The sequence below is a fragment of the Mobula birostris genome, chromosome 31 (assembly GCF_030028105.1).
Source record: "Mobula birostris isolate sMobBir1 chromosome 31, sMobBir1.hap1, whole genome shotgun sequence".
NCBI classification, from domain to species: Eukaryota; Metazoa; Chordata; class Chondrichthyes; order Myliobatiformes; family Myliobatidae; genus Mobula; species Mobula birostris.
The window spans coordinates 31554485-31574543 of NC_092400.1; the positions used below are offsets into that span (position 1 = coordinate 31554485).

The following is a 20059-nucleotide window of genomic DNA, read 5'->3' on the forward strand; positions in this document are numbered from 1 at the left end:
TGTGTTCTCATCTTTTTTATTCCTTCAGTTATCACACTTTAATGTATTCTCCCTTGACAATATAATCAAAATCTCACTAATTTTCCTATCATCTACCTATGCTTGGGGCAATTTACGATAGCCAGTTTAGTTACCAGCACATTCTTAAGATGTGGCAGGAAACTGGAGCACTCAGAAGAGAGCCGTGTGCTTATAGGAAGAATATGCAACTTAAGGCTGATTTATACTTGTGCGTCAACTCGACGCCATAGGTATGGCTTAGCCATGAACCCTACACAGAGCCTACGCCATATGCCGCATCCCTATGCCGTAGCCTGACATGCACCTCTCCCAAAATGTAACTACACATCGCGGCAACGCAGACCGCAACAACTGTGATTGGTCCGCTTGGTAGCATCGTATTTCCTCCTATGCTGCAATAGCTTCCCATTGGGTGACTGAAGGGCAGGGAAGGAACTCTGGCTGCAATGCTTTCCATGAAGCTTTACAGACCTCTGAAATTATGGAGGACACATTTCACTTTTACGAAAAAAGACACTCACTTTAAACTTGTTTACCCCGACAAGAGTACCATGACCATGAAGCCTTGCATGGGCAGTTGTGTGCGCATGCGTGATGTGCGCAAATTGCAGAGTGATGCAGACACATCAACGCACAAGTATAAATGCTCACAACGGCATAGCCCACTTGCGTAAGCTGGTACGCACAAGTATAAATCAGCCTTTACACATAGGCATCACCTGATATTGAGTTTAAATGAGGGTCATTTGAACTGTTTGGTAGCAGCGCTAACTACTGTGCAGATGTACCGGAAAGCATTATTGACCAGGGACTTGATCAGATCAGACTATTTCTATGTCTACAGGAATAAGTTAGAAGCAGGACATGCTGCCAAAGCAATCCTCCAACTAGAGATCGATTTGTAAAGTTTTTTTTTAGATCAGTTGTTGGGTTTTCATTTGTGCATAACACAAATTCACATCTGTTTATGGCCAAAGTTAGTTCAGTCTAACACTTTTGTGGTTTTCGTGGTTTTGACAGTTTGCTTGAATATTTTTATTCCATAGATTTATTATTTCCACATGCTCAGGTCTGTGGATGGAATGATGAGGTTGATTAAGTTAATATTCTTTGTTGTTTGTCCTGCTCTTTGTAAAGAAGGTCTCTTCACAGTGGTGCAGCTAACAATGTTTCAGACATTGATAAGGCACTATTATCACTGGATGTACTGAAATCAATCAAAATGTCTTAAGAGCAAAAAATATAGAGAGCAGAAGTAGGACATTCAATAAATTGAAAACTGAGCAAAGTGCCCACATTCCCAATATCCCATGTTTTTGCATTTCAGTCTTGAACATATTTGAAGACCAAGTTCTCTGGGCTAAGAAATTTGAAGGGTTTTGTAACAACCAAAAAGAATTTGGCTGTCAGTTCCACAAAAAACTAATTTCTTATCCCTGGATCACCTAGCTCTTAAGTTTGTGGGTGGGACTCATTAAGGTTGTTTTGTCAAGCCTTCCAGAAAATTTAGACCTTTCATTGAAATTTCCCTTGTCTGTGTATGATTTGCATAGGTGCATTTAGCACAACTTCTTCATGATACAAATCCCAATCATCCAAGGTAACATTAGCGTAATTTTTGTTGCACCCTGGGAAAGTTAAAGAAATTGCACCAACTACAGTATGTTGTCTCACCAGTACCTTTTATATTTGCAGCAACGCTTCCAATACGTTATTTAAAAAGTCAAAAAAAGTAGTTCCGAAAATTCTAAAATAACAGCACAGAATATTCACTATATTGGGCAACATCTGTTGAGGGTGAAAGAGTTGATATTTTGGGTCCACGGCATTTCAGCAAATGAAAGGTCATCACCTGAACACTCTCTTTCTCTCAATGCATGCTGCCTGACTTGCTGAGTATTTCTGACATTTGCTGGTTTTACTTATGCCAAACACACTCCTTGTTGCTCTAATTGTTTGCTGATTGTGCCATTGTAGTGTAGCGGGTATGACACTATTAAACCTTGGGCATTATGGAGTTCAGGGTTCTGTAAGGAGTCTGCACATCCTCCCCCATGGAATGCGTGGGTTTTCCCCGGGTGCTCTGGTTTCTTCCTGCAGTCCAAAGACGTACTGGGTAAGTGAATTGGTCATTGTAAGTTGTCCCGTGATTAGGATGGGGTTAATTGGGTTTGTCAGGGGTTGCTAGGGCAGTGTGGCCCCAAGATCTGGAAGGGCCTACTCTATGCTATATTGCCAAATAAGTAAATAAAATATAAAGGCATGTTGATTTTGTAATTGGTATCCAGGATGACTTAAATTCTCATGCGTAGGTAATCCTGCTTGCCTTTTCATTCTTTTCTGCTTTACCTCTATGATATAGAAATTTCTGTAACCAACTTGCCTTCTTTGTCAAATAAATCTTTGAGTCATCTTTGTTACAGCTCAGTTTCCTATCCAATATTAATTGCCAGCAAACTTGGAGCAAATCTTTTCAAATAAGTAAATGTTATGGATAATAAATAGCCGAGGCATGATATTTATAGCACTCCACTATTAATATACAACTAACCAATAACAGCCAGTTTATTTTGTAGAAGTTCTTTGATCCTTTAAAATATTTTGTCAGATTTTTTCCCATTTTACATTTTCTTCCTATTTTTTACATTCTTCTTTACAAATTGTTTAAATTACACCAATCCTTAGATTCACTGTTTTTGTCAACACTGTCTCCTTTTAATCTTAGACCATTGTTCTTGGTTTATCCATGTATGTACCACATTCCTCATGAAATTTATGTTTCTCAGGGGATCGTATGTTCACAATTATGAATTGATCTATGAAATGCTTGCCGTTGCCTATCTTTTGATGAAAATGCAGACTACCGTGCCAAATTTCCCCCTTAGATATAAGTAACTTGCTTTAAACTTAAACCTGTTTCACATACATCCATATACATCTCAAACTCTCGGAAATTCATTTGGCTTTTGCATTTGCCACAAGTTTGTTAATTAGTTCTCTTATTTAACAGTGCTGGACTTAACTTAGCTGTTAACCTTGATAATTTGTCAATGAGTTAACCTGGAGAACAGTTAATTTCTGAGAAAACCAGTCTTATTTTTGCAAGTTGCTTTGGCAAGTTTGGAGATGATAGTCTCCTAATACCATTATTGCATGTTCCTAATTTTTGATTTACATTTTACCTACTGTTATGAAACTTATTAACTCATCTCACATTTTGTGGCTCCTTCAACCTTTAATGTTTGACTTCTCTGTTCTTTTCGCGATCCTTTCGAGCTACTGTCCAGGCCATTGTTGGTAATGTAGCCACGTAAATAGTACTTCAGGGAGAGATTTTTATCTAGGCAGAATGATTGTTCATTGATTCATATCAATGTTCCTTCATCTACAAATGATGGTCTGGCAATCAGAAAATAGAGGTATGTCTTTCATTCCCATGGATTCTCAGTTGTAGGCCTGTGAACTCAAATCATATATAAAAGATTTTGATTCCACATTGTCAGCTGGTTACCCATAAGGAAGACATTGCAGCATTCCCCTCCCCAAATATTTTTTCAGTTCTAAGGCTCTTTTTATAACTGCACTGTCATTAAGAATTAATTTATTGTTTGTTAGAGAGTGCATTAGCAATTGACTGTCTTGCTTTTAAAGGCATATAAATAAGTGCTTCTCTTTTCAAAGGTCAGTTCTTGAGCTTTTGTGAAAGCTGATGATGTTAGCATTCATTTCCAGCAGGAACATTGATTCAATATTCTGCATTTCTCTGTCCTGGTTGGAAGTGGTGAAGGTGCACCTTTTTCTGCATTGCTGATGTGAGGAATTGGGATATTAAAAGAATCATTTTGAACCTGTGTAACCTCTGGCTAAAAGAATAATTGGGACTGAATAGGAATTTTTGAACTGAAGTAAACTGTCTTCAGCAGTTAGCTAAGTCAGGCTGTTTACCAGTTCTCCTCGGCTTGCGGAGAAATATTGAGTAGGGGAGGAGGACTCACTGATAAGGACAGGAATGAACATCCACCTGTAATTAAGCCTTGATCTAGCGGACTGTCTTATCTGTAACTAAGTTTCTCACTAACAGACTTGGTGGGCATACCAGTTCAAATGGCATCTTGCAACAGTAATGTATGATGAGGCTTACTATGTGTAAATATACGGCCGTAACCGGGAAGAGTGGGCCCACTTGTCGGATGGTGGCAGTACTTACTTCCCTCTGACAACTGGGTCTCAAACTCCTGCAGGAGGGTGTGCAATAAACTGTTGTAAGTATAAGAAGCTGGTCTCCCGAGTTTTATTCAGATTCAACTTTACCATTTGGCATCACGAACAGGATCCCAATAGAGGGAGTGCCAAGCAGATGGGCTGAGTAATGGCTGGACCACTCTGGGGACTGCGGAGACCGACTGGGCGCCCAATAGGTATTTTACCTTTTGTCGCTCTCCGTTACTTCCTTTGGAGGCATGGTCCCTCGCCCAAGGCTGATCGCATAACCTTGACGGGATTGAGAAAGAATCTGCTGTGAGACTGGTATAAGGTAGGCAAATTTTATAAATTGAGCAGGAGGTGGTACCGGATCAGTTTATTAATTGAGCAGGAGGTGCCAAGCCAGGTAAATTTATCAATTGGGCAGGAGGTGCCAAGCTGGGTAATTTTATCTAATTTATTAATTGAGCAGGAGGCTTTGTGCCGGGTAGATTACTTAGAGAACATGGGTCAATTGCAGTCGATTGATATGAGTGGGCCAAGAACAGCCCCACACAATATGTGTGAGAGTTTTCCAGACAAGGAAAAGGATTTGCGAATGTTGAGTGCAGTGCTGAATAAGAAATTGGGGAACAGAATGTGGCCACTGGCGGGGAACCTGGGATATTAGCTCATGAGAACAAGCAGTAAATTTGATATGGAAAAAGAACTGTGGAAAGAAGTGGAAATTGTTGATAAAGGAATGGAAGGAAAAGGCAGATATAAAGTGGAACAGTACATTATTAGCAAGTTGGAGGAATAATGCGTGTGACAAAGGGATAGAGGTATGTACTGCAGAAGGAACACCAAAAAGTTGGGAGACGTTAAAGGCAGAGCATGAATGGGTGGATGGGCACCAAAAACGGGAGCGGAAGAAACAACGTAAGCAAACCCAGGCTGACCTAGCTAGGAAAGAAGGGCAGGAATGTTGGTCTAGAGTTCGAACTAATAGGGAAACGAGGGATCCTGAACCCATGTCTGGCATTCCGACCCTGTTTGAAGACAGTGACCGCGATAAGGAGTGGGCACCCATTGTACACCCCCACCTTAACCAGGTGTCAAGTGCACCCAGTGCTCCCAAACCCCAATTCAGATACGGTGGCTGCTCAGGTAAAACAGCGGCAGCAGGGAAGGGGAGGTCCCTATACCCTGGGATCCATAAAGGGAATAGTGAGGATTGTTCTAAGACGTGGAGGGAAGAATCCAATAAAACCCCAGAGTTAATGGCTCCACCAGGACAATTGCCCCTGCCCAGTCCACGAGCAGCGGAGGAGGGACAGCCCTCAGTGATTCCTGTGTATGCACCTTGGAAGCCTCAAGAAATGATAATGATCGTGAATCAGGACCCAGATAGAAAAGAAAACCCAGCACAGTTTTCTCAGTATGTTCGCAGTACTATACAAATGTATAGTGCGACCCCGCAAGATTTATTCGGTTTCTGCTGTATAATTCGCAACGTTAATGAGGGACAGAAATGGAAGGCAGAATTAAGATACCAAACCTATCAGGAGTTACAGGCGGGGAACCATAATGAGAATGAACAGACAGACCAGATTATTCAAGCCTTGGAAAGGGCTCTCCAGCAACCTGTAAACATCATTAAGGTACTTGAATGCAAACCTAAGCCTGGGGAATCAGGACCAGACTATTGGGAGCGATTTATGGCCTGCTACGGCACTTTTGCAGGAGACTAGGCCTTTAATAATGGGAATCTGTCCCCCCAGTTTAATGCCTTACTGCTCCAATGCTTACCAACTGTTAGCCAACATGATTAAAACTTGTGGCAAATGCAAAAGCCAAGTGAATTTCCGAGAGTTTGAGATGTGTATGGGTGTATGTGAAACAAGTTTAAGTTTAAAGCAAGTTACTTGTATCTAAGGGGGAAATTTGGCAGGGTAGTCTGCATTGTATATTTTGACATTACTTTGGTCAAGAGAAGGTTGTTGAAGTGAAAGAACAATGAATATCTCAGGATAGTTGTAGCAGTGTGCCACTTCACTGCTGGTGGGCTTCAGGGCAGATTCTTTTCATATTGATTTGTTTCAAGTTGTTCATTTTGATATTTGTATTGTACTGGAGACGGTAAATAATTGCATCAATTATACTTTTTCTATTAATTGTACACTTGACACCAATTGTACCTTTTGTATTAAAATCATGAATACTATATGTTAACATATTCTAATTGATTGAACTATCAGAAAACAGTACAAACGCCCTATTGCTGTTTCGATAGTATTTGCATACTTGCACACCCAGTTTAGAATCAAAGCTGTAATTTAATTTGTTACCATTAGAGCACCGGTCTTGGATCAGTGATTAAGTCTTTGTTTTACAGTCAATATTTGTTCTAATTATGCTAGTCTTAAAATGTGTGGGTTTAACTTTAAAACATCACTGGGAGTGAATGAGCTTTAACTGATAATGTAGGAAATATCGAGAGGAGAGGTGTTTAACTGAACATGGAATTAGTAGAATAGGGAGTTGTTGTGCAAGGTCAAGGTAATGCTAATCTCCAGAACCTGTTCTTGAATCTTTGAAGTGGGTGTGGTTTCCTACCGCCAATATTTTGGATGGATTATATTTAAAATAACACGAGAGGCTCTGACTGTACTGGAAATCCAGAGCAACACACACAAAATGCCAGAGGAACTCAGCCAATCAGGCAGCATACATGGAGAGGAATAAACAGTCGACATCTCAGGCCAAGACAATTCAACACCTCCAGAAAGATAGACAGAAAGAAGCCAGAATAGAAAGGTTGAGGAAAGAGAAAGTGTACCAGCTGTTAGATATTGGGCAAAACGAGGTGAGCAGGAAGGTGGATGGGTGTGGGAGAGGGGGATAAAACAAGAACCTGGGAAGTGATTGGTGGAAGAGGCAAAGGGGGCTAAAGAAGGAATCTGATAGGAGAGGTGAGTGGACTATGGAGGAAAAAGGGAAGGGGGATTGGCACCAGGGGGAGGTGACAAACGGTTGAGAAGAAGCATAAGGGTAAGAAGGGAGCTGGAATGGAAAAAGAGAGGAGGGAAGGAGGGAGAAATTACTGAAAGTTAGAGAAATCAATGTTCATGTCATCAGTTTGGAGGTGACCCAGGTGAAATATGAGTTGTTGCGGCTCCAAACTGACTGTGGCCTCACCATAGGCAAAAAAGGAGGCTATGGACCAACATGTCGGGATGGGAATGAGAAGTTGAATTGAAATAGGTAGCCACGACTTAGGAGCAGATGTAATGAAGGTGCTCAGCAAAGCGGTTCCTCTGCCTTCTGAAAAATCTAAGCATTGCTTGCCTTGAAATTTTTGTTTTGGCATTGGAGCTGTGTTTTGCTAATGGTTGAATTGCACTGAGTTATCCTTTATTGTCTGGATCAGCTGTGTAACAGCATGGCTTCACAATTACCGATGGGTTCTTTTAATTTTAGTTAATGTAAACAAATTGCATTACCAAAGGGATGAAGTCATCTATTTCATTTTCATCTGAGACCTGCAGCGGATAGTGAGGTCAGCTGAAGGGATCATCGGGGTCTCGCTTTCCGCCATTACAGACACCACACTCTGCATCCGCAAAACTGGCACTTGCAAGCAAATCCACAGCAGCTTTGTTGAAACGCTGCTGTTCAGCAAATCTAAATGCCTTGTCTCATGTCAGCAAAGTAATTTAATCAACTTGCATGTCAAGTCAAGTCGCTTTTATTGTCATTTCAACCATAACTGCTGGTGTGTGTGTGTACACACACACACACACACACACACACACACACTCTCTCCCCCTCCCCTCCCCGCAATTTTTGCTCAATTCCTGCTAAAACATTATTTACATTTACATCAATATTATATTTAATTTGTCCTTTACTGTGCCTGTTGTCTTGTTTATTAATTATTGTATTGTCTTGCACTGTTTTGTGCACTTTATGTAGTCCTGTGTAGGCCTGAAGTCTAATGTAGTTTTGTGTCGTAAACGTACCGGTCAAAAAAGCTACCAAGATCCCATCGTCAGCTCCTGGGTCCTCAGAGGCTCCATCTTCCTCTCACCCCAACCCTCCCCTCTCCATTGACACACCCAGCCTCCCCCCTCCCCCCTCTGATCCCAGCTCTCATCCGTGCCGGGTCTTTACCATCCCCTCCAACCTTCAACTGTCGGAGGCAGAACGCTCTGTCCCCCTTCGCCCACACCTCAGCAAGTTCCGTGTTTGCCACGATGCGGAACTCTTCTTCCGTCATCTCCGTCTCCGAGCCTACTTCTTCGGCAAGGACTCTTCCACCCCCACCAATGACCCCTCCTCCCATCTTCAACCCTCCTCTTCTTCATGGGCACCCAGCTCTGATCTTCTGCTTGCTCTGGATCTCTTTATCACCAACTGCTGACGGGACATCAACCATCTTGACTTCACCGCACCTTGTTCCCATTCCAACCTCACTCCTTCGGAACGCTCTGCTCTCCACTCCCTCCGCACTAATCCTAACCTTATTATTAAACCCGCCGATAAGGGGGGCGCTGTTGTAGTCTGGCGTACTGACCTCTGCCTTGCCGAGGCACAGTGACAACTCACGGATACCTCCTCTTATTTACCCCTCAATCGTGACCCCACTAAGGAGCACCAGGCCATTGTCTCCCACACCATCACCGACTTTATCCGCTCAGGGGATCTCCCATCCACTGCTACCAACCTTATAGTTCCCACACCTCGCACTTCCCGTTTCTACCTCCTACCCAAGATCCACAAACCTGCCTGACCTGGCAGACCTATTGTCTCAGCTTGCTCCTGCCCCACCGAACTCGTTTCTGCATACCTCGACACGGTTTTATCCCCCCTTGTTCAATCCCTTCCTACCTATGTTCGTGACACTTCTCACACTCTTAAACTTTTCGATAATTTTAAGTTCCCTGGCCCCCACCGCTTTATTTTCACCATGGATGTCCAGTCCCTATATACTTCCATCCCCCATCAGGAAGGTCTCAAAGCTGTCCGCTTCTTTTTGGATTCCAGACCCAATCAGTTTCCCTCTACCACCACTCTGCTCCGTGTAGCGGAATTAGTCCTTACTCTTAATAATTTCAACTTTGGCTCCTCCCACTGCCTCCAAACTAAAGGTGTAGCTACGGGCACCCGTATGGGTCCTAGCTATGCCTGCCTTTTTGTTGGCTTTGCAGAACAATCCATGTTCTGTACCTATTCTGGTATCTGTCCCACACTTTTCCTTCGTTACATCGACGACTGCATTGGCACTGCTTCCTGCACGCATGCTGAGCTCGTTGACTTTATTAACTTTGCCTCCAACTTTCACCCTGCCCTCAAGTTTACCTGGTCCATTTCCGACACCTCCCTCCCCTTTCTAGATCTTTCTGTCCCTGTCTCTGGAGACAGCTTATCCACTGATGTCTACTATAAGCCTACTGACTCTCACAGCTATCTGGACTATTCCTCTTCTCACCCTGTGTCTTGCAAAAATGTCATCCCCTTCTTGCAATTCCTCCGTCTCCGCCGCATCTGAAATGGGGATGAGGCTTTTCATTCCAGGACGAGGGAGATGTCCTCCTTTTTTAAAGAAGAGGGCTTCCCTTCCTCCACTATCAACTCTGCTCTCAAACGCATCTCCCCCATTTCACGTACATCTGCTCTCACTCCATCCTCCCGCCACCCCACTAGGAATAGGGTTCCCCTGGTCCTCACCTACCACCCCACCAGCTTCCGGGTCCAACATATTATTCTCTGTAACTTGCGCCACCTCCAACGGGATCCCACCACTAAGCACATCTTTCCCTCCCTGCCTCTCTGCTTTCCGCAGGGATCGCTCCCTACGCAACTCCCTTGTCCATTCGTCCCCCCCATCCCTCCCCACTGATCTCCCTCCTGGCACTTATCCTTGTAAGCGGAACAAGTGCTACGTATGCCCTTACACTTCCTCCCTTACCACCATTCAGGGCCCCAGACAGTCCTTCCAGGTGAGGCAACACTTCACCTGTGAGTCGACTGGGGTGATATACTGCGTCCGGTGCTCCCGATGTGGCCTTCTATATATTGGCGAGACCCGACGCAGACTGGGAGACCGCTTTGCTGAACGCCTACGCTCTGTCCGCCAGAGAAAGCAGGATCTCCCAGTGACCACACATTTTAATTCCACATCCCATTCCCATTCTGACATGTCTATCCATGGCCTCCTCTACTGTAAAGATGAAACCACACTCAGGTTGGAGGAACAACACCTTATATTCCGTCTGGGTAGCCTCCAACCTGATGGCATGAACATTGACTTCTCAAACTTCTGCTAATGCCCCACCTCCCCCTCGTACCCCATCCGTTATTTATTTTTATACACACATTCTTTCTCTCACTCTCCTTTCTCACACTCCCTCTGTCCCTCTGACTATACCCCTTGCCCATCCTCTGGGTTCCCCCCCCCCCCTATCTTTCTCCCTGGGCCTCCTGTCCCATGATCCTCTCATATCTCTTTTGCCTATCACCTGTCCAGCTCTTGGCTCCATCTCTCCCCCTCCTGTCTTCTCCTATCATTTTGGATCTCCCCCTCACCCTCCCACTTTCAAATCTCTTACTAACTCTTCCTTCAGTTAGTCCTGACGAAGAGTTTCGGCCTGAAACCTCGACTGTACCTCTTCCTAGAAATGCTGCCTGGCCTGCTGCATTCACCAGCAACTTTGATGTGTGTTGCTTGAATTTCCAGCATCTGCAGAATTCCTGTTGCTCAAGTTTAACCCTACCTTCTAGTACCAGTTCTGTAGCTATGCATATTGCAGTTCTTTACAAGTGCAGACATGTACTTTGTGAATGTGATAAAGGTTTCTGGCCTTGCCACAGTTTCAGACAATAAGGTCTAGGCCTTTGCCATTCACTCACTGAAAATATTTATCCACATTTTCTTTCTAAACTTTTTACCACTTTGTTTAAATTTATGCTATTTTAACAACTTTGTTCAGGGCAATGACTGGACACTTCATAATCTTTTATATCCCTTCAAGCTTACCTGCACCTGTTCCAAAGAAAAACACTAGCTTATCCCATTTTTGCTCATAACTTCAATCATCCAGTCCAGGCGATATTGTTGTAAGTCTCCTTTGTGCACTATCTGGCACAACCGTGTATTCTGTTCAGTGCACCCCTGTGTTTATGGAAGTACAGAAAATCACTTTTAAGGAATTCACAAGTTACTACCAATATAGAACAAAAACTCACTATTACAGAATTAATGAGGAACAATGAATAAAGAGAAATGCAAAAGGACAAGTTTTGTCAATTGTCAATAATTTGTGTTACAGAAAATCAGGATACAGTTTTGTAGAATTGCTCTATAAAAGGAGTGCACTATATTTCAACCATTGTGTTATGTAGTAGTCAATCTGTAAGTATGTTGTTTGTACCCCTAGCATAGTACCTCTACTCTTATATTTTATGCCTCATCTAATAGGGGAAAGTACCCTCTAGGATTTTAATGATAATCCAAGCATGATTTCAGGGACAGAAATTAAAATTCTTCAGAAGGTGAGGTTCCTTTTCTATTCTACGATGCATGACCTATACCAAACATTATATATTGAAATGGTTATCGAACAGTTGAAAAGTTGAAGAAAAGTTCAGTGGAGTACACAGTGATAAATTTTCATCTTGGTCTGTTTCAAATTAAAGTATTTTGTAATAGAATATAGTACAGGGTTGTTTTCTCTGGAGTGGCAGAGCCTGATTGGAGATCTGATGGAAGTTTATAAGATTAAGATAAGAGTTGACAGGTGCTGTCTTTTTTCGAGAGTTGAAATGTGTAATACCAGAGGGCATGCATTGAAGGTGAGAGGGGGTAGGAGTATGGTTTATAAAACACATACTTTGTTACATTGGTAGTAGTTTGTTTTGTGATGCTATAAAGAGGACAAAGTTAAAGCAGTGTTGGAAGCATTTATTCCAATCGGCTTTAATTAGATGTCCTGTTTAGGCCTCCCCTGTTGCTGTTTCATGTCAGCTTGATAGACCATGTCCCTAGATGAATGGTTGACATAAGACAACAGTAGAAATAGACCAAGAAATAACAAGCTGCATTTAAGGAGTGAAAAGAGCAGCTTGTTTAAAAACGATCTAATGAAGCTGCGGCTGCTGTCCTTGTGATGTGTTGCTTCATGCTGCTAGCATGCTTTTGTTCAATTATATGGACAATAGAGATAGGCAACTGATTGGTGTTGATGCAGCTCTTTTTAAAGAGAGACTCCCAACCAAACAAAAGATTTAGAAATGTTCTCCACCCAAAGTTCAGAAATGGACATTAACAAAGACTGCAAATGATTGCATTGTGGACTGCAAGAATGGACAGTGTGATAAGAATGTAGAAGTGTTAAGTCATCTGCCAGTTGGTTCTCCTCCACCTTTTGCTGAATGACATTTACTGTTACAGTTTCTAAATTGAAAATTTATTGAAGTAAGATTTTTGAGTATCATGTCAAATCAAAAGAAAAAAAAAATCCAAAATCCAAAACCTGTCATCAGTTTACTAAAAAATAAAAACCAAAACTGTGATGCTAAAAAAAGTATTCATCCCCTTTATAATTACTACATTAACTTGCTTCAGGTGCAATATATTACCTTACCAACTCACCCACATTGGTGATGTAGAAAACTGGAGGATTACCTGTTTTTAATGAATTCATGAGGATAAATACCTCCTCTCTCTAAGTACAAACATTTGTAGATTATCAACAACCAAAATGAAGACAAAAGAGTATTCAAGATGAGTCAGGGAAATGATAATAGAGAAACACAAATCTGGAGAAAGGTACAAGACCACCTCAAAGGTACGGAATGTGCTTCAGAGCTCAACACCGTCCATTGTGGAAAAAGTGGAGAAAATATGAAATCACAGCCAGACTGCATAGGTCAGGCAGCCCCTCTAAACTTAAGTTGTCAGAGAAGAATGGCACTTGTAAGAGATGCTACTGTGATACCAACAGTGAGCTGCAGTAGTCAGAGACTGCAACTGAAGATGAAGTTCATGCATCCACAATTTCTAAGGCTTTGCAGAAAAAGGATATTTATGGAAGATTTGCAAGGAGGTAGCTCTGGCTAAAAAATAAAAATAAAAAGATGATATATGTGTGTTTGTATACGTGTGTGTAGTGCTGATTCGTTACAACACAGTTATTCAATTCTTTATTGAAATTTTTTTAATTGACAAAAATTCAAAGTATTTAAAACTCCTGAAGAGCAGCCACCATTACAGTAAACATTCAATCAGCTAGTGAAAGTGCTTTGCGTACACTCTGAGCCACTCACAGCCAATCATGTATTAGTTCATGCTTTGCCTCCCCACATGTATAAAGGTTCTTGCTGCCCTGCCAATTGATTCCATAATTTTTTTCCACCCATATTGCCTGGAAAATGGCCTGCATCTTCCATTAAGGGTAGTACATCTAAGATGTCTTGGAAGAGCATTAGCATGGATGTAAAACTGCAAGTGATACACGTTGGGAAGCTGGTGAGCGTCAGGTTGATGTTGGCACCTCTTTGAAATTTACAATGTTCATCAATAATAACCCTGACTAGGAGCAAAGCTGTAAGGCAAAGAGAGGTGTTCGCGACATGATTTCCTGCTACCGAGAACTGTTTCGTGAGAGGAAACTTAAGAAACGGTATCGAGATTTGACTGCCTACTTGAAGAAGAAGCCAAAGCTAGAGGAGGACCCACTGCCTGGTTTCTCCTATAAGATGTAACCAACATCAGCTTCCTTCCACCGCTGCTGTGATATGCTGCTGCTCCATTGATGTACAGGTTAGGCCTATTTGCGTGTTTATTACTCCGCGAATTACTGTATATACGTAAAATAATATATATCTGGGGTTTGATTTTTTAAAACTCAGGCACCCATGCCCATTTATGTAATGTTATAATGACCCTGATTTATAGTGCTGATTTATATAGCGCTCCCCCTCCAAGGAACACATCCTCAGCAGGGTCTGAGTATATCTTGCCTGTAAAGACTTTGCATAGCTTCACTTAGAAGATACTGTAAAGATGTGGAAGAAAGTCTTGTGGTTGAATGAAACTAAAGTGGAAGTTTTTTCCTCAACACTAAGTGGTATGTGTGGCATAAATCTAATACTGCCCATCAGTACATAACTCCTTCCTTTCTGTATGGTGGTGGTAGCATCATGCTATGGGGATGCTTTTCAGCAGCAGGAACTGGAGATTTGGTCAGGATTGATGGGAAGATGAATGCTGCTAAATACAGAGATCCTGAACAAGAACCTGCCGGCCTCTGCCAGAAGGTTAAAACTGGGGAGGAAGTTCCTCTTTTAGCAGGACAGCAGCCCGAAGCATACTGCCAGAGCAACCATGGCTTCAAATGAAGAAAATTGATGTCCTTGAGTGGCCTAGTCAGAGTCCTTACCTTAACCCAATTGAACATCTTTGGCAAGATCTCAAAGTTGCTGTCCACTGCCGCTCCCCAACTAACTTGACACAGATTGAGCAATTTTCCAAGGAGGAATGGGCAAATCTTGCTCCATCACATTGTGCAAAGCTAATAGAGATTTACCTTAAAAAACTACAGGCTATAATAGCTGTGAGAGATGGTTCAACTAAGTACTGAGCAAAGGGGGATAAATACTTTTGAGCTGCTGACATTTCAATTTTTGAAATTTTAGTTTTTCATGCTTTTCAATGGCCCTTTTTTGGGGGGAGGCTGTACTGTGGGGGGGGGAGGAGCATGTGAATCACAAATAAAAATTCTCTGTTAAATTGATTAAAATCCCTAGTTGTAATAATGTGATTAATAGGTTAGGATCTGGATGCTTTTACAAGGTACTAATCGTGCTTTTTTTAAAGCTATGTGAATTGATCCAGTATGGCTGGAAAAGAAAATGTTAAGACATTGGGTTTATATGATGGAAAATGCAAGGGGAATGCTATTGTTCTTTGGGGATTCAGAACAGTTCCATTACAGGAGAGTACACTCATTATAAAGCAGTTGTATGAAAGACATCCAGGCACCCCTTGTATAAAATAATTTGCCAGGAATTTGTGTTGGCTTGGAATACGTGAGAAGTTGAATGTCACTAAGGAGAAGTGTAAGCAATGTCAAGAATATTGCAAGAATATACCCTCTCAGCTGGTGGCCTACCAAATAAACCACTGTCAGGTACTGTGATACATGTGATTTTTTTTTTCTTGTGTAGGTCCATTAATGCAGAAACAAAATGATCATGATTGTAATACGTGTATATCTCAACTGGTCATCTGTGTGTCTTATTCATAACTCTACATCTCAAGCAATTATTTCAAAATTGGGACTAATCCTTGCTACACATAGTCTTTCAATTTACTTGTTGAAGAATTTACCAAATTTCTTGGAAGGATTGGAGTCAAAGGTGTGCTTATACTCCATATCTTCCAGCTTTATATAATTTGATAGAAACAATACTGAATGATGCATTTGAAAAGATGACAGTGAAATTGAGTCAGAGGTTCATGTTTGAATTTCACTACCAGGATGCATTACATCAAACAGCCCTTGATGTTTTGCCTACCTATATACACTTACTCCACGATGAACCTAACCTTTCCCTCCTATACAGCCCATAACTCTCCATTTTTCTTAAATTCATGTTCCTGTCTAAGAGTCTCTGAGATGTTCCAATTGCATAAGTCTTTATCACCACCCTCAGTAGTCCAGCTCAGAAACTTGCCACATTTTGTGTGTGTGTGTGTGTGTGTGTGCGCGCGCGTCCTACTTCTGACATTTCCACTAAACTTTCTTTCACTCACCTTAAACGGCTGACCTCCGTGGTATTGGGCATTACTGCCCTGGAAAAAGTGATGTTGGGTGTCCACTCTGTGTCTCTCATAACCTTATTCACCTCTGTCAAGCTGTCTGTCAAGAGAAAAGCCTTAGTTTACTCAAGCTTTCTTTGGACACTTTCTCTAATCCAGGCAGCATCCTGGTTGGTCAAAATTAGAACTATTACAGGGATTCTCAACCTTTTTTATGCCCTACCACTGTGGACTTCAGGTTGGGAACCCCTGAACTATAGAATTAGTTCCCATTATTAGTACTAATAGGCAAATGTGTCAGAACGCAGTTGGATTTGGTGAAGCCAGAGCTTGTTGTGACCGTGTTTTTCACACCAGCGAAACAAAAGGAACAGAATGACTCCAAAGCTCTATCTTTTCTTTGAAGTTGATTTGTATACAACGTTACACAACTTTTGGTCATTGGAATGAATCTTTTGCTTTGATTTGTGAATTATCTTGGATGATGGTTATGTGCTGTCACCATCAATGTAAGCAGATGAGTATGTGCCAAGCCCGGCAATTTCAGCACTTGCTGAGTCTGAGGTTGTGGTAGATGTCACACCGCAGAGTAAGATTTTACCTTTAACAAAGAATGCTAAAATTGCAGGTCAACGAACTTTCATCTGAACAAGTTAGAACACGAGAGTCATAGTTGTATAGCAAAGAAGCAGCTTTTGGTTCCATTGTCACTATGCTGGCCATTCAGTACCTATCAATACTAGTCCCATTCCCTAGTACTCAGCCTGTAGCCTGCAATTCTGTGTTTGTTCAAGTGCTCATCTAATTAAATATTACTTCTGCCACCCCCTCAAGCAAGTGCATTTCTTCCTCAAAACCTCTTTAAATCAACGTTTCCTTAAGCTTTTGTCCCCAGGTCATAGACACGTCTGCTAAGGGGACAAAGCTTCTTACTATTTACCCTATCTATCCTCTTGGTTCTGTTTCTCCTCAGCCTTCTCTGCTTTAAAAAAAAAGCTTGTCCTATCTGGTCTCTCCTCAAAGTTGAAATTTTCCATTCCAGGCAAGATCCTAGTGACACACACAAAGTGCTGGAGGAGCTCAGCAGATCAGGCAGCATTAATGGAAATGAATAAACAGTTGATGTTTCAGGCTGTCAACTGTTTACTCTTCTCCATAGATGCTGTCTGACCTGCTGAGTTCCTCCCAGTATTTTGTGTGTGTTGCTTTGAATTTCCAGCATCTGGAGACTTTCTAGTGTTTAAGATCCTAGTGAATTTCTTTTCCATCTCCTCAAGTGAATTGCATTCTAAAACACAGAAGTGATGTTCTAAGCATGTTGTCATTGAAGACAAAAATAGCAGGTTGAATGTTGATGTTAAAGGCGAAGTATTTGATGCCGTCTTCAACCAGAAATTCCAAGATGGTGTCATTTGAGTTTCTACCAGAAGCAAATCTTCAGTCAATGTATATGTCACTTCTTTGCATTTGGAACTATGACCTTGATGTCAATGTCTCTATAGATTCTCCTTGATTAATTAGATGAAGTAATAAGGTTTGATGTCATTTGTTTTCAACAGAATCCAAATTTGACAGTCAGAAATTTATTAGAGATAAGGGAGAATATCCTGGATTCAGTCAAACCTTGTGACACGCCATTTGTGCATTTTGGTTTTGTGTTGAAAGGGCTTGAAAGAGAAGTAAGGAACACAACTTCAAATGTTGCAGTGTTTTAGTCAGTGGTCCAACTGATGGATCATATTTCTATTCCGTTGTTAAACACTGCCTTAATTTCACGGAGGGTCTCTTAGCAATCTTTGAAGAAGTTACATTTGTGTTTGTTTTCTGAATCTGTCAACTTTGTTCTTTGTCAGTTTTGCCTGATAGGTTTGTCTAGTTAAAATTTTTGTACAGGGGTTTTATGATCTGCCTTGTGGAAATACAGCACTGAACAAATTCTCCCATACTGTTTCAAGATATTAATAATAAAATGTTTCATAGTATTCATTAATAAGTATAGATTCAATGAGTTTAATTATGGATAGTATTAGGGTGCTATAGAATTTTAGCAAGTGAATGTATAAGGATATGGTGTTGGTTCCTGTAGAAATGGATGTTTCTGACTTGGGGATATATGAAGCTTGGGAATTGAACCCTAGTATAACCGGGGGACTGCCTTGTTAGCTACGTTAACATCTGGTAGAGGACACTTTCTTGTCAGTCCTGAATCTTAATGAGGGCAACGTTTATTAGAAGGACAGCATCCATCAGGTCCTGTGTTTACTGCTTTGTGAACCCATTATAAACTTAAAGGGCATTTGTTTGATTTTGCAAACTTGTATAGTGTTCTGCATTGAAAATGATGCTGTGCTGACACTGTCTGCACAAGAGCTCAAGAATGCATTATGACTAATTAAATTATTAATTGCATATTCTCTAAAATTATGTTGGTTATTTGCAAAAGTACCTATTAAATTACTGTTCAGTTCGTCTGATGTAGTCCTTCATATTTAAGACTCTATTTTTCTCTTTTAGAGGTTCTCTGAAAACCTTCATTCACACAGTTCACTTGTTACAAAAACAAGTAGATTTGGGATTTTTACCAGTTACGGACGTTCTGCATCGGTAAGTGGTAAATTGCAATTAAGAATGCTATGTGAAACTCTCATTTTATTAAGCATATTATGTGGGGGGAGAAAAGAGTTTCACTCATATGATCTTTATTATTGTTAAGTGAAATATGTAAATTCTGCTGTTTATGCAAGGACTGTGAATTGAAATTCATTTTAGTTTTCACCAATGGTTGAGGCCGCCTTTGACATTAATTAAAGGCTCCATTCTACAACTATTGCAAAGAGTGGGATGTCCATCTTCCTCGGATGCAACCTTTAATTGGAATCAAGTTTATTATCATTGACATAGTTGTGAAATTTGTTTTGCGGCAGCAGCACAGTGCAAGGCATGAAAATGGCCATAAACTACAAAATAAATAGTGTAAATAATGAAGAACAAGAATAAAAGATGTTCATAGAGAGTTCAGGAATCTGATGGTGGAGGAGAAGGAGCTGTTCTTAAATAAACTGAGCATGAGTTTTTGAGCTCCTGTACTTCCACCCCGAAGCTAGTAAAGTGAAGAGGGCATGTCCTGGATGCTGAGGTCCGTTAATGACGGATGCTGCCTCTTGGAGATGCCCTTGATGGCAGGAGGAGTTGTGCCCATAAAATAAAATCAGTGACAAATAATGACACATGGCCGCTCTTAGTATTTACAAAGTTTTTTTGCAAAGATCTACCTGACTAATCCTGTATTCAACACTAGACTTGCTCTTTGGGGATATAACTCCAAGTGCCGTGTAAGTATGATGAGTGTTTCCACCTTTTAAGGCGATGAGATTCTGATCCCTGCTCTCTTTCAGTTGAGGGAAAAAAATTCTCATCTCCCCAATTCTTTTCCATTTTACCTTAAATCCCTGATTTTTGAACCCTTCACCAAGGTGGAAGGATCATTTTTATAATACGCTAACTTGAACTGAGTGCAAACCTTAAGCTGTAGCCCAATTTCTATGCATTTCTAGCAAAACCTTCCTGGACTTAATAATCTGTACCTCTGCTAATAAAAGGGAAGTGTTGTGTATGCCTTAAACACCTTACTCATCAGTTCAAGGTCAACACAGTTTAATTCCTCCCACTTAATTTGTATTATTCTTACTTTGTCACACTATCCAAATACACTAACTTTATTTTTCTGACCTGACTATCTGTATATCATTATACAGTTGTAAAATACTTAACAGCAGGAGAACATTTGTCATCAATTTAGCTTTGGGTGGAATACCTCATAGTTCCAATGGGTTTGATCCTGACCTTCTGTGTTGTCTGTTTGGAGTAGCATGTTTTCCATGACCACGTGGGTTTTCACCAAGTGCTTCAGGTTGCTTTCTGAGCACAAAATGTGTGGGCTGTTAGTTGTTTTTTTTACCCTGTGTGTTGCCTCTTGTGTTTAGTATAGGGAAAATAAAGCATTAAGGTAAGATTTGTGCAGGTTGTTGA

The 20059-nt window shown here is 41.2% G+C and overlaps 1 protein-coding gene across 10 annotated transcripts in view; it reads left to right on the top strand.

Annotated features, from left to right (window-relative positions):
- LOC140190944 (probable E3 ubiquitin-protein ligase HECTD4) overlaps window positions 1–20059 on the top strand; it is a 292655-nt gene that overhangs the window by 29567 nt on the left and 243029 nt on the right. For all 10 annotated transcript variants that reach the window (XM_072247927.1, XM_072247930.1, XM_072247924.1 and 7 more), the window contains exon 3: window positions 18545–18634. In XM_072247927.1, coding sequence (XP_072104028.1) covers window positions 18545–18634 — 90 coding nt within the window. The remainder of the gene's footprint in view (window positions 1–18544; window positions 18635–20059) is intronic.